Source organism: Hemiscyllium ocellatum, chromosome 13, assembly GCF_020745735.1.
Source record: "Hemiscyllium ocellatum isolate sHemOce1 chromosome 13, sHemOce1.pat.X.cur, whole genome shotgun sequence".
Taxonomy (NCBI): Eukaryota; Metazoa; Chordata; class Chondrichthyes; order Orectolobiformes; family Hemiscylliidae; genus Hemiscyllium; species Hemiscyllium ocellatum.
Window position 1 is genome coordinate 16,559,094 of NC_083413.1, and position 26,567 is coordinate 16,585,660.

Consider the following 26,567-nt stretch of genomic DNA (forward strand, 5'->3'; position numbering starts at 1 on the left):
TAAGACACATAGTAATATACAGTAGTTATTTTCAAATATTTCTGTTGATTTTCTTTTAAAATAATTTATGTAGTAATGCTTGCTATCAAATATTGTTTCTTTTTTTTATTTTTACCGTCTTGTCTCAGGTAGTAATCTTGTTGCTTGCTTGCTAGACGGCTAGAATTGTGTAAATGATGGCATTGTATTTCGCACTCTGTACTGATCGTGTGTTGTTTTCTTTCTGTTTGTTGTTTTCTCTCTCATTTTTCTCTTCCTTCGCTCTTTTTGTTTTACCCAATTTTCTCTTACTTCGCCTCTCATTTCCAGGGTCTTCCTCCTGGTGTCCTCCCTCCTTTACCAAAGAGACCTGCACTAGAAAAAGCCAATGGTGCCACGACTGTCTTTAATGCTGGTGTGTTCCAATACCAACAGGCCCTTGCAAACATGCAGTTACACCAACAAACAGCCTTCATCCCACCAGGTAAGGAGAGGGAAGCCTGTTAGCTTGATCCTGACTGGCAACAGGAAAAGTAAATGACTTGCTGGTGTTGTGTAATAAGAAAAACATGCTAACAATTTGCGGTCCAATAACTCAGTCCTGCATAATTTGATTTTTCTGGGTACCTTTCTTGTTTCTTTATTTGTTCTTGATGGTTAATCATACTTCTGATTTGTGTAAAAAAAAAATGCTTTTGTTTTCTCACTTCATATGGCCTAAGGAAATAGGAGAAAACGTTAAAATCTTGGTGCGGGGGTTTTCTGATCGATGTATTTCATTCTTTTGTGGAGTTATTCTCTGCTTTCATGGAATATTGCCCATCAGCCAAGGGCCATTTCAAAGCATTGCTGTGTCAGCCACATGACTTTGGGTCCAGAATCATGAATAGACCTAATCGGTAAGGAAACAGATTTTCCTTCATAAAGGAAATCAATAAAATACTTACGGCTGTCATTTGTGCTAAGACAACCTTTACAATCTGGATTTAGATGTCAGATTTAAATTCCAGCAGCTGCTGGATCTGAACCCATAACCCTGGGGCCTAGTGAATAACAAGTCCAGTGCCATTGCCATTAACCACCATGTCAATCAGAGGTGAGGGATAGTGATTCATCTTCCAGAATCTTGAAGAACCTTAATCTCGAGAGCCAAGCCACTAGACTACTGAATGGAAGGAGAAGATGGGACAGATCAAATGGAAGCTCCCTTCAGCTAAAGTCACCCTTGAGGTTACAAAAGGCTCTTGCTATTGATTTCCCGTGTTGGCTGGAGTCAGAGGCAGGCGGGCTGGGAGAGGGAAAGGTTCATCCTGCTGAATGACCCATGAGATGCCATTTCCAGGAAATTTGTCCAGATCCTTGTGGCCAAGTGGGGGGAATTCTGAACTGAGAAATAAGGAACGATAGCAGCCCATTCAGTCCCTCAAGCCACCTCCATTATTCAATGAGATCATGTACTGTTTGCATTATGATCTCCATATCCCCGTCAAACCCCACTAAAATCTAAGGTGAATGGAGTGACGCAGGGAGCTGCCATAGAATTCTTGTCAAGGGATGGTTTTATCCTAAGGGCCCCATTCAAATTGGGTACAATACTGGATTTACACAGGAGCACTTCAACAATGGGATATCAAGTGGTTGCATTTATTATACCCAATCCTACCAGCTTCACAAAGAGCGGGTTAAATTAAAATTGTACCCCGAGTGCTGCTGTTCGCATCAAAGGACTTGCAGTAAATGATGAAGTATAGTTGTCGTGATTTATAGCTGTTGTGTCAGTCTGTACCTGGGAGTGAGAACGTCCTGCCTTCTGCACACATCCTCCAAATATTGAATTCATCCACTGAACAAGGATGATGTGACTCAAGGAAACCCCCTTCCCCACTCCATTCCCATTGTCTTTTACTCATTGTCTGTCTCCTCCACTATTCAAACTAGTTGATCTCCTCACTCCACCTACTTCTGATCTTGCACTTCCTTGCTTATCAATAATTTATCTGCCTCAGAAATATTTAACAATCATAGAAACATAGAATCCCTACAGTGTGGAAACAGGCCCTTCGGCTCAACAAGTCCACACCGACCCTCCGAAGAGCAACCCACCCAGACCCATCCCCCCACCAGCATCTGCAGTCATTGTTTTTACCTATATTTACCCCTGACTGATGGACCTAACCTACACATTTGATCATCCTGGCTCAGAGACATGGAGACTGCCACTGCACTATAAAAGAACTTACATCGTCCCCACTCCAACTTCATTCCAAATGTAGCCAATATTTTCAGATGAACCTGTTCAGTGATATCATTATGCATGGGACTTGATAGGATATGAACCCATGCTTCCTAATTAAAATGTAGCAATGGTTCCATTACCACAGGAGCTCTTCACTTGCCTAAGTTATATATTTAAACCTCTGTAATGAGGGTTTGTACCTACGAACTTCTGACTGATGAGTCAATTTGTCCGGCAAGTCAGGGCTGATTGTTACATGCCAAGAGATATTTCTTCTTGTTCTGGGATTTGTATGTTCCTGCTGTAACCAAGTCTAGCAAAGTCAGTGATAGCACAGTCATACCTCCATGGATAAAGGAATATCAAAGTGTCAAATTCCGCTCTAAAGGTTTGACTAATTACAAAGGAAACCAATCAGTTCATTGGTCCCAATTATAATTACTGGCACAGGGCTGCACCATTCTCCTGTTTCTTTATGTCACTGGTTTAATGTTTTGTCCCTGTATCTTGATTCAAAAAGTCTGGACTTATAAAGCGTTTGCTGTGGGTCCCTGTACACACTTCTCCCTTAGAAAGACAAAAGTCCTTCGCTTTCACCATTCGCTTTTACTTGGGACAGACATGTTAAAAAAGACGTTTTCACCAAAAACCTTTTGATGAACCTTTCGAGTGCAATTGGCAGGACAAAGGGGGAGTATCATGTTGAAGATTTGTCAGGAGCATTCTTGTCTAACAAGGACCCACAGCATTCAGTCACAAGTGTTTGTGAGTTAATGCAACTGAGCTGATAATATTATCACTGCTGCTTTATGTTCCATTTGCTTCACATTATGCTCAAGGCTATTATGTGTGCTGGTATGAACAGTGCCTTCCATTTGGTGTTCTCCATTTCCATTTCCTGTAAATTATTTAAATGTTATGCGGTTGTACTTTTAAGGATTTGGCTGTCATTGCATTTTGATGCCCCCAACTCTGTTGAATGCACTTCTGAAAAGTTAAGACAGTGATCATCACCTATAGTTGAAACCTTTTCACTGCCACCACTGGGTTAGCGTGATTTGGGATTTAAAAGGAGGGGGTCACTTCTGACCCCTTTTAAAATTCAAATAAAAGTGAAAGAATTTAGTATTTACTCAGTGCCTTTCATAACCATGGACTGGCTAAAGGTGCTTCATAATTCATGAAGTACGTTTGAAACAAAGTCACACTCAGTGTAGGAAATGACTGAACCAATTGGTAAAGAGCAAGTGTCCAGAAGCAGCTGAGACTTAGTGACTAGTTAATGACATAGGTCAAAGGGTAAATGTGGGCCAGGCCAAAAATTATTTACAACTTCCACTTACAAAGGGGGGCAATGACCTTGTGGTATTATCACTAGACTATAAAACCGTGGGCGGCACAGTGGCATGTGGGTGGCACGGTGGCATGTGGGCGGCACGGTGGCACAGTGGTTAGCACTGCTGCCTCACAGCGCCAGAGACCCAGGTTCAATTCCCGACTCAGGCGACTGACTGTGTGGAGTTTGCACATTCTCCCTGTGTCTGTGTGGGTTTCTTTCAGGTGCTCCGGTTTCCTCCCATAGTCCAAAAATGTGTGCATGTTAGGTGAATTGGCCATAGTGGTATCTACCATGACAGATGGTAGTATTTGAATCCAATAAAAATCTGGAATTAAGAGTCTCATGATGACCAGGAGTCCACTGGCAATTATTGGAAATACCCATCTGCTTCACTAATATCCTTTAAGGAAGGAAACTGCCATCCTTACCTGGCCTGGCCTACATGTGACTCCAGATCTACAGCAATGTGGGTGACTCTGAACTGCCCTCTGGGGAATTAGGGGCAGGCAATAAATGCTAGGCAGTGATGCCCTCATCCCATGAATGAAATTTAAAGAAAACTGAACTGAGTTTAAAGCGTGTTTGCTGATCTTGATGATGTGATAAGCTAAATTAAGATCAATGGACAATTATTAAGAAAGAATTTGGATTGACATATCACCTCATCACATGCTCACAGCATCCCTAAAGTGCTTTACAGCCAATGAAGTCCTTTTGAGGAGAGTCATTGTAGAAATGTGAGAAAATGCAGCAGGATACTATATACAGAATCAGGTGTGCTGTTAGTTAAGGAGAAGGGTTATTCAGATCACTGCCCTCCCACAAAGTCATGGGACTTCTAAATCCAGCTCAACAAACAAGCGGAACTTGAATAAGACCATAAGACATAGGAGTGGAAGTAAGGCCATTCGGCCCATCGAGTCCACTCCGCCATTCAATCATGACTGATGGGCATTTCAACTCCATTTGCCAGCATTCTCCCCGTAGCCCTTAATTCATTGTGCCGTCAAGAATTTATCAATCTCTGCCTTGAAGACATTAGCGTCCCGGCCTCCACTGCACTCTGCGGCAATGAATTCCACAGGCCCACCACTCTCTGGCTGAAGAAATGTCTCCACGTTTCTGTTCTGAATTGATCCCCTCTAATTCTAAGGCTGTGTCCACGGGTCCTAGTCCCCATCCAGAAAATGATTCCTGCCCAAGTATTTGGCACCCTTAGTACTGGACGGAAGTGCCAACCTGGTTGTCATGCCCAACCCCTAGGACCTTCAGACTGGAATGAGAGTGCCACCAATCAATTCCAGACAGCATAGGCACATCAGCAAGGCTGGTCTGAATAGGGAGTACGACACAGATTCGCTAAACTGAGACTGCCCACGGTAAGGTTTACATGAATGAGGACAGTTTCCACAAATTTAACTGTTAGCCCCTTGAGTTTAGATGTTTGAAGAGGCATTGAGACACTTTGGATGATATAAAGATGGATAGAAAGAATACACGCTAAAGGGGACACAATCTTACATTTGGAGCAGGAGACAGAAATGAAATTGGGGAGCAGTTTTGCTCTCAAACAAAGGGCAGTGGAAATCTGGAATTCTTGTCTCTGAAAGGTCTGAGGCAATTGAAAACCACCAGGAGAACATAGAGAGGAGCTCATTGAAGTCATAGCCTTTGGATTCTCCATGTGCTGCCCTTGTGCACCTCCTAGTGACCAGCTACTTGTATAGCAATGACAACTGGCCTGGGACCCCTCAGTCACAATTAAGTTTTGTTGCGTTTTATCAGAAGTGACACAGAGAGAAAGAGTAGCAATTAAATTTATTGTAAAGAACAAGAACTTGGATTTTCATCATGTCACAAAGTACACAGCTGTTTGCAAAAAAAATCAATGCGGCATTAATTTCAGAAAACCACAAGGAAGCTGTTTCCATTGTAATGTAGAAAGTAGCAACTCCAAATTGCACATGAGCAGCATTCCAGTTGCAGCATTGAGACAAATGGCGGATTATCTATTTTATTGATGTTAGAGGGAAGATGAATATTGACGAAGAGAGCAGGAGAGGAAACTCTGAAAGTTTTCTTTGAAATAGTGCCACTAGATATCTCACATCTGTCTGGGAGGGGATTAATATCTCCTAAGTGGATTGAGTGGGGCATATGCAGAGTTACCTCAGTATGGCCTCAGCACTGTCAGCCTGGGTGATACGCTCGAGAGTTGGGCTTGAATCCATCCAACTTTCACTCACACCCAGGGCTGACTCACAAAGGCAGACGAAGCCAGGATTGTAGGAGGAAGCCTCACTCATAAAGTATTTTTGTGGCTGGCAGTGCAAAAGGAATCAAAACTAATGTTTCAAAGAAGCAAAGTTAGCTACCAGCACACATGTGTAAACATGTGTTCCTCACAAAGCGCACTGTTTTCTGGTAAATCAGAATGTTGTATGATTTGATTGTGCTGACACAGCACAAGCCTCTGTTCCCTCTATAACAAGTTTTTTTTCCTCTTTGTGATAATGATTTCTAATTACACATGTGATGGGTTGTTTTAATTCTTTTCCCCTTTCAAATCCACCTTCCTGTTGCAATGCATGATGGGCAGGCTCAATATTGTGCATGACACCCGCTACAAGTGTTGGTAGGTGCCAGCTATGTTTTTCGATTATCTGTACCAGTAGAATTTTTATCCACAGACCCTTCAAAGTCCACTGGTGAAATCAGCTCATTAATGTGTCCACGGTTTTTGTAAAGTGACGCAGCACAGAAGGATGTCATTAGGCAGATCGTGTTCATGCTAGTTATTTGATACAGCTATCCTCTTGGTCCCCCTCCATTTATGCCCCATAGCCCTATAAATTCTCTTCTTTCCCAAGTCTTTGTCTTACTACCTTTTGAAAACGGCTACCAAAACTATCTCTGCTACCCTTTTCAAGCAGTGCGTAACAAGCTAAGGAAATTGGGCATGTCCGCAAGGACTCTTACCAATTCTTATAGCTAACCCACGGAAAGCATCCTATCCAGATGCATCACAGTGTGGTTTGGCAACTGTTCTGTCCAGGGGAGCAAGAAACAATGGAGAATAGTGAATCCAGCCCAGCCTTCCCTCCACTGACTCCATCTACACTTCCCGCTGCCTCAGGAAAGGAGCCAGCATAATCAAAGACCCCTCCCAACCCGGTTATACTCTCTTCTACCCTCTTCCGTCAGGCAGAGATATAAATAGATTCAAGAACAGCGTCTTCCCTATTGTTATCAGTCTTCTGAATGGACCTCTCAAATTTTAAATTTAACGCTCACTGTTCCCTGCAGCTGTAACATTGTGTTCTTCACTCTGTTCTTTTACTTTAATGCACTTTGTAAGGTATGGTCTGCCTGTACTGCACTCAAAGCAAAACGTTTCACTGTGCATGTGACAATAATAAATTCAATCAAATCAGAGCCACACACTGTATCAAAACAAGGAAATTCCTAAAGGTGCCCAGGCTAAAAGTGTGACAAAAGTAGTATCCTCATAAATGCTTACAGGGTCATACAGCACAGAAGAGGCCCTTCGGCCCATCAAGTTTACACTGTCCTATTCATGGAGAAAGTGAGAACTGCAGATGCTGGAGATCAGAGCTGAAAATGTGTTGTTGGAAAAGCGCAGCAGGAATTCCTGAAGAAGGGCTCATGCCTGAAACATTGATTCTCCTGCTCTTTGGATGCTGCCTAACCTGCTGCGCTTTTCCAGCAACACATTTTCAGCACTGTCCTATTCATGCCAATCTCACTTTCCTGCACTTGGTCCATGGCCTGAAATCTTATGACACTTCAAGTGCTCAGCCCCACCCTTTTTTAAAGGTTGTGGGGTTTCCCGCCTCTCCTACCCTCCAAGACAGTACATTCCAGATCACCCCCATCCTCTGGGTAAAAGGTTTTTCCTCAAACTCCCTCTAAACCTCCTTGCCCTTCACCTGAAAATTATGCCTTCTTGTTCCTGACCCTTCAACCAAGCTCATCATAACTCTCCTTCAGAAATGGAATAGTGTAAGACCATGGGATCTTACCCTGTAGAAGGAGACAACTCTTCCCGTTCTACCTCTTTGAAAGAGACCCCCAATTTGCCCCACTTCCTCACTCTTAATTGAGCTTGCGTTTCACACGTCGAGCCAATTTCCTTTTACAAGTGGATTTTGAATCTGACCCCAGCAGCTTTTCAAGCCACACATTCCAGATCCGATTTTCCTCGTCATCCTCTTGCACCATTTTGGAATGCTTCATGTTCCATTGCTATCTGTTTTGGGGCAACCTCAGTTGCTCATTAATTCTTTGAACATCCCTCAGTTCCAGGACCTGTCTGAACCCAAAAACCACATTTTGGAATTGCAACCTTGACCTGAGAAAGGGATGTGTTTTGTGCGACAATGTTTGTTTTCCCAAGACATTGTCAAAATGTATTTACCATAGATTTACAGAGACCTTCCCAATAATCTTGAAGTTTCCATCGCACAAATGCAGCAACACCGGGCTAGTATCCAGGTTCAGGCTGATGAGTGACATGTACCATTCATGCCAGAAGTGTCAGTCACTGACCCATCTCCTGTAAGAGTCAAAAAGTGTGACGCTGGAAAAGCACATCAGGTCAGGCAGCATCAAAGGAGCAGGAGAGTCGATGTTTCGGGCCTAAACCCTTCATCAGGAATGTTGATGAAGGGCTTATGCCCAATACATTGATTCTCCTGCTCCTCGGATGCTGCCTGACCTGCTGCGCTTTTCCAGCGTCACACTTTTTGACTCTGATCTGCAGTCCTCAGTTTCTCCATCTCCAATAATAGACAATCTAACCACTGCCCATTATCATTCAATGGCATTATCATTGCAGAATCCCTCGCTATCAATATCCTGCAGCTTACTATTACATTGAAACTGAACCAGATGAGCCATTTAAATACAATGGCTACAGCAATAGGTGAGAGGCTAGGCTAGGAATGCTACAATGAGTAACTCACCTCCTGACTCCCCACATCCTGCCCAATATTAGAAGGCACAAGCCAGGATTGTAAATGGAATACTCTCCACTTGCATGGAGGAGTGCAGTTCTAACAACACTCAACAAGCTTCACAGCCTTCAGATCAAAGAATTCCACTTGAATAGCCCCCTATCCTCTGCCTTTAACATTCACTCCCTTCACCCATCTTGCACAGCAGCAGTAGCGTGTACCATCTTCAAGTTGCACTGCAGCAACTCCCCAAGCCTCCTCTGACAGCACCATCAAACATGTGACCTCCACCACCTAGAAGAACGAGAGCTGAGATACACAAAACCACAGACCTTCTTACCTGTATCTGCCCTGTACTTCCCCTTAAATATTTTGTCGGTGTCTTGACCCGTAACTACATAAAATGCCATTACTTCACTATTGAGTCAAAACCCAAAACTCACTTCCTGAAAGCTCTGTGGGTGTACCTGTACCCCAAGAAGGCAGTTCACCACGACTTTCTCCAGCGCAGGTGAGGATGGCCTAATAAATGATGTCTGAGCCACCGATGCCCATATTGCACATCAACACAGAACCTCGCCTTTAATGGTTGAGGCATTCCTTTAAAAAAATATGGAGTTTATTTTCTTTCTCCACCATCACCTCAACACTTATCTCTACCAATGCTCTCTACACCCAAGATGTGTTGATATTTCTGAAGATAATAGCTAAAGTTGATAAGTGACCAATTGACCAGCACTTGTGTGCAATTTCTGGACCACATATGAGTGAGTGGACTTGGAAGGGACTGTGTTTCTCACTGCTAAGTTCTTTCGAATTATTAAAGCTCATGTTGCAATAATTTTAGCTTTTTAAAATTATTCAATTAATGATTATGAAGCAGTAAAAAGTTTACAAATGTTGCTTTGCAATAATGGATAGTTTTGGATTTCTTTTAATGACTGTTGTTGTGTAATTAAGAGTATTTTGATTAAAGCATGACTCAACTTCTTTGATATTATGTAATATAACCCAAATTGTTACTTCTTTTTGAGAGGTGCATAATATTAATTGTTTTTATAAGCTTGTTGCATTGATTTATCTCAACGTTGTTCTTAATAAGCAATTTCCCCTTCTCTTCCTTTTTCGTTTTAAACTCATTGTATTTGTTCTTCACTCCCACTTGCTTTGTCGCTCTTCCTTATTCCACTCAACCTTCTACTTTTACCCAATTTACCCCAACACACCCCTTCTTTCATTTTCCTCCCCTTGTTCTGCGTCTCAATTTCCCCCTCTCTTCCTTGCTTTATCTTGCTCTTAAAATACATGTCAACTGCTGCGATTCGTGACCCGGTTTGCTACTGTGTTACCTCACTCTGCGTGTTACCATGGATTTATTTCACCCCATCCTTTCCTCATCAACACTTCTCCTTCCCCCAATGCTTGCTCCATAATTCTTCTCCATTGCTCTGCCTCTTTACTTTCCCTCCAATAAAAACAGTACCCATGATGCATGGTGCCAATCCTGCGGCGGTATCTGCAGCAACGACATCAGCCACAAGTGTTCCCTTTGCGGCTACAGCCAACGCCAACCAGGTTTGCACATTTGGTTGCACTTCTGTCAGTAGCAGTGCAGTAGATATAATATCTTTTGAGAAAAGGTCCTTGACAAAAACTCAAGGTTAAAATGTCTGACCTTTGGCTCTCGTGGTGCAATGGTAGTGTCCCTACCTCTGGACCAAGAGGCCATATTGAAGTCCGACCTGTGCCAGAGGCGTGTAATGACATCTCTGAATTGTTGCAGAGGTAATGCCCCTACCACTGATCCAGGAGGCCCAGGTTCAAATCCCACCTGTACCAGAGGTGTATAATGGTATCTCTGAATAGTTTGATTAGCAAATATCAAAGATGTCCAGCCTATTTGTTTTGAGATTGGAGTAAATAGCTTCAGAATGTATCAGTTGTTGCTATACAGTAAACTTTCCAAAGTATTGCTTTTGATTAAGGATTTAACCTTTGAGTAACGGTGTGAGGTCAATGTGACCACACTTATGTACCTCAATCAAAACTGGCAAAGATTAAAATTACCTCAGTGTGCCATAGGGTAGGTATACAATGTGCTGCTGAGGTGAGTGTGCTGGGTAATACTAGAGAAGAACTAGCGCCATATTACATAGGAACAGATGCAGAAGAAGTATGAAAAGTGCAAAAACAGGTTTATAATGTAGTTAGACAAAGAGCTGGTCAGTATTGGTTAGGGAACAAAACATGCAAATAACCTTTCAGGCATGTGATAGCCTGGCAATATTTTTTGGTCAGAGTATTGAGTACAGGAGTTGGGAGGTCAGGTTGCGGCTGTACAGGACATTGGTTAGGCCACTGTTGAAATATTGTGTGCAATTCTGGCCTCACAGAATATTGAAAAGATGTTGTGAAACTTGAAAGGGTTCATAAAGGATTTACAAGGATGTTGCCAGGGTTGGATGATTTGAGCTACAGGGAGAGGCTGAACAGGCTGGAGCTGTTTTCCCTGGAGCATCGGAGGCTGAGGGGTGACCTTATAGAGGTTTACAAAATTATGAGGGGCATGGATAGGATAAATAGGCAGTCTTTTCCCTGGAGTGGGGGAGTCCAGAACTAGAGGGCAGAGGTTTAGGATGAGAGGGGAAAGATATAAAAGAGACCTAAGGGGCAACTTTTTCACACAGGGTTGTACATGTATGGAATGTGCTGTCAGAGGAATTGGTGGAGGCTGGTACAATTGCAACATTTAAGAGGCATTTGGATGGGTATATGAATAGGAAGGGTTTGGAGGGATATGGGCCAGGTGCTGGCAGGTGGGACTAGATTGGGTTGGGATATCTGGTCGGTATGGACCGATTGGACCGAAGGGTCTGTTGCCAGTCAAGGGAAAGGGAGGGCATGAATTTATGGAATGTGTTCAGAATTCACATAGAAAGGAGGTATTGGTGGATCTGACGTTGGCAAATGAGGTGGGCCAAACTGACCAAGAGATGAATTACATGTTGGGGATTTGGGGGGGGGGAGAGAGATGTTGATTGTGGTAATAGGGAGAAGGAGATAGCCCAGCAGTGCCAACCCTACCCCACCACCATCCCACCAAGCCTGAAGGTTGGCTCTCATCTCAGCAACATGAGATCTGGCCTCACTACAGGGTGGTTACACTGGACAAGGGCATGCAAGTTAATTGTTGTGCAGTGAGACTGCTGGTGTAAAAGGGCTGGAAGTCCTGCCTGAAATAGCTTATGGCCAATCAGCTCTGTAGTCCCGTCAAAGAGCCTCCGGCCAGCTTTCCTCCACAGCTAAGTGACTCCTGACACAGAATAGTGCCTATTCAACTATTCAGATGAGAAGGACATGCCCGAAACTAACCTGTCCTTACATCCAGTTTGCACACAGTCTCTTGTGGAGTAACTGGTTGGTGACCAAGGCATCGTTCTCTCATCTAGGGGAACAATAATAAGATCCTTCTTTGCTCGCTGCAAGTGACTATCTGAATGCAGACCAAACAAACTGAATCAAAAACCAACTTGGTCCGTGTCGTTTAGTCTCACAAGGCGCAAAGCAGCATTGACAGAATGACTTGAAAAAAATGTCTATAAAGCGATTCTAAAACCCCAAATGACAGAGCAAAACACAGAACCAATAATTCTGTTCCTGGAAGTACATGTTTCATAATGGCCTGTCTAAGAAGAAGTTTGTTATTGCTACTTTTAAAATGCTCACGGTCAGAGACGTTGTTTACTCTGCAATGCAGCTCATAAATCTGTGAATAATGAATAAACAAATGTGAGCTGTTAACATCTACTTAAAGTTGCGCAGTCATAAATCTGCTGATTTAGTTTTGACCAGATTCCAATCTAAACACTAATTCAGACAACAGTGACTCTGTTAGTCTTGCACATATTGGTCATTGCTCAGCAACTGGAGGACATCAATCGCCTTGAAGCATGACCACAGCACAGTATACTTTTTTTGTATGACCTCCCCTTTAAACAGGTTTATTGAATGTCTTGACTGAACCATGATACTAACCTGGGTTGCTGTTTCCTTTCATGCAGATGCCCATAATATCTGTAGATCATCTGACTAGCCATAAGTACGTTACTCAGATGTAGAAAATCTTCGGGTCGAACAGTGAGTATCTGATTTCGTTTTCTTTTGAACAAATGTGTACACTAATACATTGGGATATCATTAAGAATATTAACTCTGGTGATGAAATTATTCCAATAATTATAGAAGCGGCAATAGGTCTCTCAGCCCATCGACTCTGCTCTGTCATTCAGGGAGATCATATCTCACTTGATAATCCTCAATTCCATTTTCCTGTCTTTTCATTGTAACCCTTGATTGCGTAACTGATTAGAAATCTATCTCAGCTTTGAATATACTTAATGTTACAGTTGAACTATAGTAAAGAATTCCACAGACTAACTACCTTCTGAGAGACAAAGTTCCTCATCTGTCTTAAATATGCGATCCCTTACTCCTAGATTATGCCCTCTTGTCCTAGAATTTCCCTTAAGGGAAAACCACCTTTCCACATCTACCCTTTAAAGTGCTCTAAGAATCTTGTATATTTCAATGAGGTTGCCTCTCATTCTGCTGAATTTCAAAGAATACATTGGAATTTACTCAATCTCACCTCATAAGACAGTCCCTCCATACTTGGTATCAGCCCAGTGAACCTTCTCTGGACTGTCTCCGATGGCAGTAGATCTTTCCTTAGATAAGGAAACTAAAACTGTTCATAATATTCCAGCTGTGGTCTGACTAGTGCCTTGTAAAGACTGAGCAAACCTCCCTAATTTTATGCTCCATTCTATTTGAAATAAAGGCCTACATTGCCTTCCTGATTATCCCCTGAACTAACTTGCCAACTTTTTTGTTATTCACAGACAAATGCTCTAAAACCTTCTGCACTGTAGCTTTGTGCAGTCCTTGTCCTTTTCCTCATTTTGGGAAAGCAAATCTTAGCAGGACTTATGCACTTAATGGGAGGTTCTGGCGAGCGTTGCTGAACAAAGAGACCTTGAAGTGCAGTTCATACCTCCTTTAAATTAGAGTTGCAGGTAGATAGGATAGTGAAGAAGGCATTTAGTATACGTATTTTTATTGGTCAGAACATTGGGTATAGGAATCAGGAAGTCATGTTGTGGCTATACAGGACATTGGTTAGGCCACTTTTGGAATATTGTGTGCAATTCCGGTCTCTCTCTTGTAGGAAGGATGTTGTGAAACTTGGAAGGGTTAGATTTACAAGGATGTTGCCAGGGTTGGAATGCTTGAGCTATAGGGAGGGGCTGTTTTCCCTGGAGCATCGGAGACCGAGTGGTGACCTTAGAGAGATTTATAAAATCATGAGGGGCATGGTTAGGATAAATAGACAAAGTCTTTTCCTTGGGTTGGGGGGAGTCCAGAACTAGAGAGCATAGGTTTAATGTGAGAGGAGAAAGATATAAAAGGAACCTAAGGGGCAACTTTTTCATGCAAAGGGTGGTGCATGTCTAGAATGTGCTGCCAGAGGAAGTGATGGAGGCTGATACAAATACAACATTTAAAAAGCATCTGGATGGGTATATGAATAGGAAGGGTTTAGAAAGAATATGATCCAAATGCTGGCAAATGAGACCGAAGGGTCTGTTTTTGTGCCGTACATCTCTACAACTAATATTTAGCTATTTTATTTTCCCTACCAAAGGATACAACCTCACACATACCCAGTTAGCTCTCTAAGTTATTTCTGGGTTTTGGAATGTTCTGGATGGTTAGGGGAGCTTACATGGAATTGATTTATACACACAGAATCTGAAGTTTGGAAAGAAACCATTCAGCCCATCGAGTCTGCACCAACCTTCTGAATAGCATCCCACCCAGACCCCCCACCCTATTCCCTTAATCCCAAATGTACCATGACTAATCCACCTAACATCCCAGGACAGCAGGGGGCAATTTAGCATGGCCAATCCACCTAACCTGCACATCTTTTGACTGTGGGGCGAAACCAAAGAACCTGGAGAAAACTCATGCAGACACGGGGAGAATGTGCAAACTCCACACAGACAGTCACCCGAGGCTGGGAACGAACCCAGGTCCCTAACGCTGTGAGGCAGCAGTGCTAACTTGACACACTTTCAAAAATAAAAGACTACGGAATGATCCAATACAGTTTTGGTGTCAGGACACTTTACTTCACACGAAGAGAGAGGAGAGTAGGTTACATGGTATTAATGTCACTGGAATAATAATACAGGGGCCCTGACAAAGGTTTGGGTGACATGGGTTCAAATCCCACCCTGGCAGCAGTTGGAATTGTCATTCAATTAATAATTCTGGTGTTAAAAGCTTTTCTAATGCTGATGATGATGAACCTGTTATAGATGCTGCCTAACCTGCTGTGCTTTAACCAGCAACACATTTTCAACTGTTATAGATTGTTGCTAACAACCCATTGGGTTCACTCAGGCAAGGAATTCTGCCATCTTTACCTGATCTGACTTTCATGTGACCCTAAACCTACAGCGATGGGGTTGATGCATAAATGTTCCCTGAATTGGCCAAGCAAGTCCCTCAGTGCTGTCTAACACGTAACAAAATCAAAAAAAAACAAAGGATCGTGGACCTCAGTCTCCAAAAAGCTACTGAGGCTGGAGGCTTATTAAAATTTCCCAATTGTGACTGATAAATGTTTGCTGGTGATAGGTATTGAGATCTACGGAAGTAGGCATGCGTTGACAGAGATAAGACACACATAAATCAGAATTCACTTGAATGCCAATTGAGTCTCCAGGTAGTCAAATTCCTGTTTCTCGGTATTCCTGTTTACTTACACAATCTAGACCTCCTTCCTGCTCACCAATTTCTCAGAACCCACCCCTGAATGTTATTATGGAAACTCCTGTGCTTGTATATGCTGTTAGATAAGATCCACATGAATATGCATCACACAAACTCACTCAAATCCTTGAGATTCCATAACATTTGTATCTGAGACATATGGGATTCTTAAAGGGCTTGACAGGGGATATTTCCCCGCGTGAGATTTTCGGACCAGAGGGCATTGTCTCAGAATTAAGTGACACCTATTAAAAACTCTTCTCTCAGAGGGTTGTGAGTGTTTGGAACTCCTTGCCACAGAGAGCCGTTGGGCAGAGTGCTTGGGTGTGTTTTAAGGCTGAGATAGATTCAGTAGGAGAATAAAGGATTATGGGGATACGGCAGGAAAGTTGTTGTGAGATATGTCAGCCAACAACTTATTGAATGGAAAAAGGACTGAATGTCCAACTGCTCTTCTGTTTCTTATGGTCTTGTAGTGTCTGTGATCTGCCATCTTGCAACCACAGTGCAGACTGGAAAGTTGAATTGAAGAGCCTGGTTTGAACAAAGTGGTTGAGTTGTTTTTTGACCATCTCAGCCTGGGATCAGAATATCTCTCCTGTCTTTAAACAATGTCTGATATTATTCATTTATTGGAAGTTCATGCAACTTTCATTTCACTTCAACCTCTTTGGCGTAATAGAAGCTTAGTTTTTAAAATTATAACTGGATTTGATCGGGTAGACGTTGGGAAGATATTTTTTATTTCCCAGAATGTAGGATGGCTAACAGCACAGAAGAATGCTGCTCTGCAATTCAGCTAACATTCTTTCTCACGGTGTCTTCCCGTAGCCCTGCACATCACTTCCTTTTCAAATAAGTTTAATTCCCTCTTGTATTCCTCATTTGAGCCTGCCTCCACTCTTTCTGGAAGCAATGTATTCCAGATCCTAACCTCTCACTGTCCCAAACACCACTTGCTAATATCACCTTTGCTTCTTTGTTCTCAAATATGTGATCTCTTGATCTTGAACCTTCAACTAAAGAGGAATGTGTCTCCTTGTCTTTGCTGTCTAAAGCCTAAATGGTTTTGATTATTACTCTCAACATTCTCTTCTCCAAGCACTACTGCCTCACAGTGCCAGAGTTCGATTCCAGCCTCGAGCGACTGTCCGTGTGGAGTTTGCTCATTCTTGCCATGTCCGCATGGCTTTCCTCCCACAGTCCAAAGAAGTATACATTAGGTGGATTGGCAATGGGAAATTACCTGTAACATCCAGGGATGTGCAGGCTAGGTGGATTAGCCATGGGAAATGAGAGTTACAAGGATAGGGTAGGGGGCTGAGTCTGCTAGGGTCACTGTTTGAAGGGTCAGTGTGGACTCGATGAGCTGAATGAACTGCTTTCACGCAGTAGGGAATTCCATGATTCTCTGCTAACTTCTTCAAACTTTGCTGATGTTCCTCAATGTTGAAGATGGCCAGATTAAACAGGGGTAAATTTAGGGGAATGGGTCTTGGTGGTGTACTTTTCGAAGGGTAAGTGTGGACTTGTTGAGCCAAATGGCCTGTTTCCACAATGTAGGGAATCTAATCTAGATGAGTGAGAAATCTCCAGTGGCTGTAAGGCTGGAGAAAGTCATGTGGATGGGATGGAGGGGGAGATACTGATACTAATGAGGCTCCAGATGGACTTGAAGACCAGGATTTTAAAATTCAGGTGTCGCAGGACTGAGGATGATTCAGGTTTCTTGCACTAATCATTGTCCAGTGATTGATGACGCCAAGGTGATGTCACAGAGGTTTGTGTTCAGCTTTAACCTTCTCCAAGATTGATCTTAACGCTGACTGAGTGAAACAAAGAAGGAATTCACAAATATATTACCTCATCCCTCCTCCAGCAAGCAGTCATTCATATGCCTATTCATTAACAACCCACATAAGAGTCTCAATTTGATGACTCGTGAGCCAGGTCTTTGCTCTGGGGAAATGCCATGCAGGTAATCAGTGACCAAGTCACCTGCTGGGTAAGCAAAACCTAATTAATTCCGGTACAGTTCTGATGAAGGGTACCCGGACCCAAAATGTTAACTCTGATTTGTCTTCATAGATGCTGCCAGACCTGCTAAGCTTTTTCAGCAACCTCTGTTTTTGTTTCTAATCACAATATATGACTGGTCATTACACTTAGTTTATAACATGTCAAATGTTATCCCTCAATATAACCTTACGCACAAACAAACAAAATCCCACACCAGGAAATGGGAAAAAAATGCATTTCTCTCTGCACTTCAGTAAAAACAAAAAGCATCTTTGTCCAGTAAGTCTTACTTCTTGAATGCTAAGAAAAGGGTATAGTGTGGAACGCTGGTCTGACATTCAATGCACCACAACAGATGCCATCAAAGACCAGCAGATGTCTCTGAGATCTTTGTCAATGCAGCTTGCTCAGGGAGCAGAGTGTTGAGGATCCTTTGGGATCTTCTTCAGGAGCAGAATTGGCATTGTGGACCGAAATAGACTGCAATGGTTCATGATTCATCGCCACCTTGTCAAGGGTGACTATGGCTGGGTAATAAATGCCAGGCCACTCCAGTATCTTGTAAAGCAATAAAAAAGAAAACAATATCAGGATTCAGACTAGACCAGGGCTGAAGGTACACAATAAGAGATTTATTTTTCAGAAACAGGAAAGCTGAGCTGGGAAGCTGTTTCCCTTCCCAGGCTGGCTGCTAACTAAAAAAATCCCAAACAATCTCCAAAGGTAAGGCTGACACTGAACAATTATACACCAAGCAAGAGGGTGGGAAACAGACAGTTTGCCGCAGAGTGCAGTGGAGGCCAGGACGCTAAATGTCTTCAAGGCAGAGATTGATAGATTCTTGATGTCTCGAGGAATTAAGAGCTACGGGGAGAACGCTGGTAAGTGGAGTTGAAATGCCCATCAGCCATGATTGAATGGCGGAGTGGACTCGATGGGCCGAATGGCCTTACTTCCACTCCTATGTCTTATGGTCTTATAGTTATCACAAGACATTTGAGAAATGCATTGCTTCAAAAAAAATGTGACCATCCTTTTAAAAAATAAAATTCAGATCTGTACGACAGTTCAAACTCAAGTCTGCAACACAGCAGTGAGATCAGGGATCAGATTATCCGTAGTTAAAAACCACACAACACCAGGTTATAGTCCAACAGGTTTAATTGGAAGCACACTAGCTTGCGGAGCGACGCTCCTTTATCAGGTGATTGTCCAACACCGGGCATCTCCAAATCAGATTATCCATGGTGGTGATGTTTGGTTAGGGATTAATATTGACTAGGAAATTGGGCTTAACTAATTCCCTTTAAGGCATAATTGTGTGTCACTTCCAGTGAAAAACGAAGTGCCAAGAGGAGCAAAGGTTATGGGGAGAAAGCGGGAAAATGGGGTTGAGAAACTTATCAGCCATGATCGAATGGCAGAGCAGACTCGATGGGCCAAATTTCTGCTCCCATGGTCTTAAGTATACTTATATGTATTTAAATATAATTTATCCTTGTCTAAGAAAGAAATTAAGGGTAGAAAACCCTAAGAACTACAGATGCTGGAAATCAAAAACAAAAATAGAAATTGCTGGAGAAACTCAGCAGGTCTGGCAACATCTGTGGAGAGAAAGGAGAGTTAATGTTTCGAGCCCAGTCATTCTTCGTTAGCAGGCGATGTAAATGAAGATATACTTTCCATCCAGGGGTTGCCTTGATTGTCAATGAGGAGATTTGGGAAGATTTTCCCAGTCTTGTTCCTCAGTGATTATCAGGAGAAATCCATGGAGAAGGACCTCAGCTTCTCAACCAGGCCAAACCTGGCTGACCTCATGGCCCAGGGAAACGTCTTCCAAGTTGAAGCCAGACAGGAACTAATCTGCCGCCTCCTTTCTCTTCCCTCTTTAGATCAGCGTGAAGAGATGACAGTGTGCTGGAACACCATTACAGGGCAAGGGTCAACAGCCATTCTGTAAATAATACCATCTTCTACCAACCCCTCCCTCACTCCCTCAGCCGGAAGCCTTTCCACCTTTTGCATGCTAACGAAATGGAAGTATGGTTCTCCGGAAGGAAGTGTCGAAAAGATCACCGCACACTGAGACTTGCGTACCCTGTATATTCCACCAAGAGTAAAGCTGAGGGAAAGTAATCTACTGTTCAGCGTGCAACATCATCTGCCTTTACTCAGTACTGTGTTATGCATAGGATCCGAGATATATGCATAAATGACTCCCCCATTTCCTTCACTCGTCTTGTCTCTCTTTCTCCCTCCAAACCTACCCCCTCCACCCTTCTTCTCAGTGGAAAGGTAAACTTGTTCACTTTAGTATGCAGTATGTACTGGTACGCCTACGAACCATGCAGATCATTTTGATGTTAGGTTTAAATGGTTTTCCTTCAAGTTTACAAAAAAAAGGAGAAAATAAGAAAAAAAAACACAAAAATGGTGCACCTTGTATTTAAAAAAAGTACTATTCTACCATTTTCATCAAGAGTTAGTTGTGCATGCACAGTGTTCTGTGTTGAGGTTATATTCTAGTGGAATGTGAGAAAGATTTAAAGGGGCAATGGACAGAGATGAATGTGCTGGGCAAAACCTAACACTTCTGTTTAAAGCGTATTGTGGCTTTAAATAATGTGTCATAAATGTCTGGGGGGGTACACGTTAGGTGCCATACAAGACTGTACATCTAACCTTAAAGTATTATTTTTACAGTGTTAAAGAAGTTATCTGATTCCAAATGTTTCAAACTTGCTAAAGCTCAGTAAAATTGGACAGTGCCACAGATTTTATTACCATATATGCCAAAGCTGTCTCCAAAATGGCATCTTAACTCCAGAGCAAATAAAATACCACACAGTCAATAAGATTAGAATTTTGTTTTGGAAAGAATGGGAAATCTTGCAGACTGATGTTCCACTGAGACTTATTATTAAGATCTATCATATTAATACCTACCATATTAATCAATATAAGTGAAAATTAATCTCATAACCACACATGGCCAAAATGGATTCTCATTGATGCCATTTGGTCACGCAGATTGGCAACAAGTCAACTCTTGGGAGAAAGAAACCTCTTTGCATTAATTGCCAAGCAAAGTGCCATGTTTCAGGGATTTGGAAAGGCGAGTCATGTTTGTGCAGTTTTAATTTGCCCCAGTTTTTTTTATTTTATCCTCTGTCCAAGAAAACAGAACCAAAAGTCAATAAAGACTATAAAAAAAATCGACGGAGATGGAAACTCGTTTTATGCTGAATGTCTCACTGCAGTCACACATGTACATAAACAGGTGAACTAAAGAAAAGTGACTCTAAGCTAGATACCGAACAAAGCACTGTCATTAAGATGCATGTTAAAACCAAAATATTAATGAAAATCAAGATATTTGTTAAAAGTAGCACCAGGGTGGGATATGTATCTGGGTGAATTTTATATGTGATTTTTTTCAAATTATTGCATTTAGCCTTAGAAAGCCTTCAAGAAATAAAAAATACAAAAAAACAAAAAAAATTATTAGTTGTGTACTTTTAATGGGTTCATCCAAAGGAATTCCTTATTTTTATTTTCCCGATAGGAATATTTTCTCTTTTTCTTTTCTGCAGCTTGTTAAAGAGGTAGTTCAGCAACAGGTGGATCAACTGCTGTAGTGGGGCCAGGTTACTAAAGGTATCCTCATCACAATGGAAGAAGTGAAGGTTCAATTTTAGAACCTGTCCATACTTCCAGACTCACTGCAAGAGTTTTGTTTTCAGTTAAAGTTTGAAAGGTGCAGTGGTAGTTTTAAAAGGGGCGGTTGCATTGATTTTATTGATTGTACTGTACATCTATTAAAGCCTTAGATTATATATTACGGGTTGAAACCCATTTTAAATGTTACTTCAAACCTGTTAAGAACACATAGCTGATAGATTTCAATTTTTATTCAAGTTAACATGCTAAAACATTGCTGACTTTTTCCTCCTTTGTTTAAATTTGTAGTTTCTTACATATGTTAAGATTAGAATCATCTTTATTTTTTATTCTGTTAAAATGTCGGATATTGTTTTCATATTTTAGTTGGTAGGATTTTTTTTCTGTTTATCAGAATTCACTGTTTAAAAATTTCCAGATGTTAATGATGATAAAGATATTCCCCTCTGTTCTCCTTCATAACATACGCATAACTTTGAATTAAGTGTAGTGTCGTTTAATTATTCATATTAGCATAACGACTTAAAGATTGATTTATATTGTACTGACTCGTGATTACAAGCATCCGTCACCGTTACTTCAGTCTTGTTTGCATTCAGAGAACAATGACCTTTTGTACGGAAATCTTACAATGATATGTTTCATTGTGTAGTATGAAGTTAAGTTGTTGCTATGGCAACAATCCTGGCAGACAATTGTGTAATATTTTAATGATTTACTTTGTTTGTAATTAGTCATTACAGAAATCTCTAGTTCCTAGATATTAGAACTGAAAATTATTTTCTACTGTAACCATTTGAGGATAGTAAGATATTGTTTTCTGAGTATACTTTGATCTCCTCGTCTGAATATCCAAACCTTCTTTAAATAGAAGCTGCATAATCAATAGATCAAGGGATTTTTTAATGTCATGAATTCAAATATTAATCAAAGCTTACTTATAAGAAAAGAGAATTAATCTGAGTTGTGTGTGCAAACACTTGAGGGTTGATTATGCTGCAGTTTTAGAGAAAAAAAAGTGATCGGGCTACGGGAAGAACGTTGACTTTTTGCACTTCTGTACATAGTCAAGAGAGGGAAACCTGTAAAATAGTAAGATCTTATTTTGAATAAAAAAAAATGTCTATAATAACAAGGAATTTTGTTAAGGTAATTAAAACGACAGGCTGAACAAAAATTTAAAAATTTAAAAAAAAGCTTGCAAAAATATAAAAAAAACTGATAATGGGCACAGAGTAAGCACCTCATAACCCTCTACCCCTAAACCTTGACCTCCCAACCCTAACCCCACCCCCCCAAAAAAAGGCAAAATATTGCTTTGCTTTAATGTGAACAGCTTGTAGTTTGCCAGGATTTTTTTTGGCTGGAATGATAGACATCCCGCTGAGATCTCTGGGTAAGGGTGATGCCCAATTTTAACCCAGTTCTGCCCATTGTGGAATAGGTGGGATTGAAGTGCAGTAGGTGGTCTTGACCTGCCCAACCCCTGCTTTGTATTTGACATCAAGTGTCTGATGGGACTGCGGGGAGGACACAGCAGAATGGACACACGCAGCTTCAATCGCACCCAATCCCATGGTGATTCCCACCAGGGCCGGATCGGGTTAAAATTTTACCTCCCTGGCAATGCCACCCCGCCCTTTCCTCCTCTGCTCATGACTGACAAAATGTTGAACAGGTTCAAAGCCCGGCTACAGATCATTAGGACCAGGGCAGGCACATCAATTACCAAGGTTCATACCATCGGAAAACAAAATTATTTTCACATCACTATACAACAACAAAAAAAAGTTAAAACTGTTTGAAAAAAAAAGTACTGCATGTTTAGAAGCTTTTGTAAAAAAAAAGAGAAATGAGAGTTAAAAATGTATTTTAGACTTTAACAGAACAGGTTCTGTAAACTGAATTTGATGGTGTATTTCTCACGGAAGATAAAAATGCATACATACGTATATAAATATATAAATATATATTAAACTGGCTCCACACTTTCATTCAAATAATTAAGAAACAACAACGTCAGTTTAATCACAGACAGGTCAACCAAACAGCAGGTGCCCACATGATTTTACTGCTCTTGCAATTCCTGTTCCTTTTTGCAGTTGAGTGTAAGCCTTTCAAAATGATTCAAAGCACTTTTTTTTTTATTTTTCTGTTTGAACAACAACAGAATACTGTTTGTAATCGGAGGCACTTAGAAGCGACCAGTTAAAACTTTTGCCCAGCTTTTTAAGGTCAATCAGTTTTCGATAGAGAATGATTCCCTCTTCTGAAAAGAGAGGTGGGGAAAGGTCCTTGGCAGGGTAGAGGAGGAGTGAGCACTGTGGGTGGGGAGGAGGAAATGCGAACAAAAATTCAGTTTTAAACTCCACTCTTTTAACTGCACCACTTCACCACCCTCGCCTTGCCTCCGCTTCCCCCACCCAAAATTGAATTTCCTTTTGTTCAGATGAAACAACCACTCAGATGTTGAGAGGGATTGTGTCCAATTTGCAAGGCTGTAGCTACAACTGCTAAAAGGACAGAGGCTTGGTTTTACTATTGTGTAATCACAGACTTTTTATTTTGTTTTTCTGCTTGTAGTTGGCAAGATAATGTACTCTGTCCTTGGCTGCCAATTGTTTTTTCTGGCTTATTTTATTATTACTGCTATAACTTTGATTCTTGCTGTATGGAATTAAAAAAAAACAAATAAAGATGAAATTGACCAAAAAAAAAGCAAAATGACTGATGTGTTTTCCCTTTTTAATGGAAGTCTTTGAAAATAAAAAGCTTTTGTGCCCACAAAATGAGATGTTTAGAGGTTTACCATCTCTCCAGCAGTACACTGAAGTCTCCAGGAAATGGTGATCACTACTGCAAACACAGCTCTGTAGAAAAGTTGTATAGCTATCCAATCCATAGAGAGACATTTCAATTTTGTCCCAAAAGTTAAGAGCAGTATCCTCAGCCTATTATACCTGTGGTGTCCCTTTGAATTAACTCTCCAATTGCCCCCACTCTTTACACAAACCTTCCTTTGAAAATCACATCCTTTCAGGCAATGTACCCCAGGTTCAACAAAATTCCATGTGTAAAAGAAATTCCCTACCATTTAGATTTTTTGCCAGTCAAATATGTATCTTTGGTTTCTGATCTATCTACATTTGGAAACAACCGTTGATTGATTATTTTTTTGGATCCTTGAATGATTTGAACACCTCTATTAAATCTGTCATTAAATTCTCAGGGCCAAGAATGTTCAAGAAGTTCAACATATCCTGATCAGTAACCCATTCCATGTCCTTAAACATTCACTCCCACCACCACCCCCCTCTTCATTGTAAACCATGGCAGCAGTGTATAACATCTACTATATACACAGCAACAGCTCTCCATCTTCTGGTCACCATTTCCTGATGAAGGGCTTATGCCCAAAACATCAATTCTCCTGCTCATCGGATGCTGTCTGACCTGCTGTGCTTTACCAGTGCCACACGTTTTGACCCCGAGATCTTCTGTTAAAACTGTGATTCAGTGTCCAGATGGCCCCATAATGAATGCCTGGCTGAGCTCCAATACCATTGTGTTTATTTTATTCATTTGTGGGATGTGAGCTTCATTAGCTATCCAGCATTTACTTCCCGCCCCTTGTTGCCATTGAGAAGGTGGTGGGGCGTTGCCTTGAACTGCTGCAGTTCACCTGTCGTGGATTGTCCCACAATTCCAGGATTCTGAACCAGTGACAGTGAAGGAACTGAGATATATTTCCAAGTCAGAATGGCGAGTGGCTTGGAGAGGAGCTTGCAGGTGGAGGTTCCATTATCTACAGCCCTTGTCCTTCTAGATGAAAGTGGTTATGTGTTTGGAAAATGCTGTCTGAGGATCTTTGATGAGTTTCTGCAGTGTGTCTTGTAGATAATACACTGCGGCTACTGAATGTCAGTGGTGAAGGAAATGGAAGTTTGTGGGTGTGGTGCCAATGTAGAGGGCTGCTTTGTCCTGAATGATATTAAGCTTCTTGAGTGTAATCAGATGATACATTTCGAACTTTTCCAGCCACAGATGAGAAGGTCAAAGCTAGCTGACTGACAACCCTTAATTTGTGATAATCTGCCATCCCTTTGAATAATCCCTTTTTCACTGCATTGTGTTTATTTACACAAGATCTTAAGTAGAAAAAAAAGCATTGGTCATTAAGACTGCTTATTGTTGGTTGACATTTTTATATTTGGGTATGCTGCACCATTATGTTCAAAGAACCCTTTCCAAGTCTCTGCTAATTGTATCATTTTTCAGAATCAATGATTTGTCTGATTTCATCATGGTGAGTGCTGGGAAAGGGCCACTACAGGAGATATGAGGGAACCTAGAATGCACATGGGATTCCATAGAATTCCAACAGTGTGGAAAGAGGCTGCTAGGCCAACAATTCCACATCGATCCTCCAAAGAGTATCCGACCTAGCTTCCCCCCCTCCCTTTAACCCTGCATTTCCTATGGCTAAGCCACCTAACTTACATCCTTTGGACACTGTGGGCAATTTCTCATGGCCAATCAACCCTAACCAGCACATCCTTGGACTGTGGGAGGAAACTGGAGCACCCAGAAATAACCCACGCAGACACGGAGAGAATGTGCAACTCCACACAGTCACCTGAGGCTAGAATAGAACCCAGGTTCCTGGCGCTTTGAGGCAGCAGTGCTAACCACTGAGCCAGTGTGCTGTCCAACCATGATTGAGAAAAGCTGAATTTGACTGGATTGGGGTACCCTTTTCCACTTAGAAAAGCATCTGAAGCCTTTTGCTTTGGAAATCATGATAAGTGAAATGTTTACAGCGTTGTTAAACTGAGTTAAAAAATCACACAACAGCAGGTTGTAGTCCAATAGTTTCATGTGGAAACACCAGCTTTTGGAGCGCTACTCCTTCATCAGTATTTCCAAATAAACCTTTTGGAATATAACCTGGTGTTGTGTGATCTTTAACTTAGTGCACCCCAGTTCAATGCTGGCATCTCCAAATCATTGCTGAACTGAATGATGCATTTGTCTGACTTATAGCATGAATATCTGGAAACAGCTATCTGTATTGGATGATGTGCACTCTCCTTGTCCCATTTTCTTTCCAATCTATTTCCATCTGTTCTCACTCCTTCCTTGAGCACAACTTGCTTCAACCAGATGTCTATGTCAGCAGTACTGTGCTTGGCATTCGAATGAGTCATCATGAGGCACATTTCAGCTTCCACAATAGCAGATGGATAGTATATGCATCAGATGGCTTCATTCCAAGTCACAAGGTGCCCCAGGGAACTCCACCTCCTCATTTTCTCCTGTCAGTGACAGAGTGCAGGCCAGAAACTGAATCCAGAAGGGTAAAGTGTGGACAAAAGATCAGTTGTTCATTCTGGCTGACACTCCTCAAGTTAAATTTTCAGACCATCCCACATTTGATGTTCCCAACACGACGAACCCAGTGAGAAATCACTTAGTATAGTATAATCAAACAAAGAAC

The 26,567-nt window shown here is 41.6% G+C and overlaps 1 protein-coding gene across 13 annotated transcripts in view; it reads left to right on the forward strand.

Moving 5' to 3' along the window:
- mbnl1 (muscleblind-like splicing regulator 1) overlaps positions 1–23,794 on the forward strand; it is a 228,548-nt gene extending 204,754 nt beyond the window's left edge. For 9 of the 13 annotated variants that reach the window (XM_060834566.1, XM_060834577.1, XM_060834570.1 and 6 more), the window contains 5 exons: positions 310–463; positions 6,154–6,189; positions 10,011–10,105; positions 12,592–12,667; positions 19,282–23,794. In XM_060834566.1, coding sequence (XP_060690549.1) covers positions 310–463; positions 6,154–6,189; positions 10,011–10,105; positions 12,592–12,648 — 342 coding nt within the window. In that variant the 3' untranslated portion in view covers positions 12,649–12,667; positions 19,282–23,794. The remainder of the gene's footprint in view (positions 1–309; positions 464–6,153; positions 6,190–10,010; positions 10,106–12,591; positions 12,668–19,281) is intronic. The other 4 variants (XM_060834569.1, XM_060834572.1, XM_060834573.1 and 1 more) reach the window with 1 other exon arrangement.
- The last annotated feature ends 2,773 nt before the right edge of the window (positions 23,795–26,567 follow it).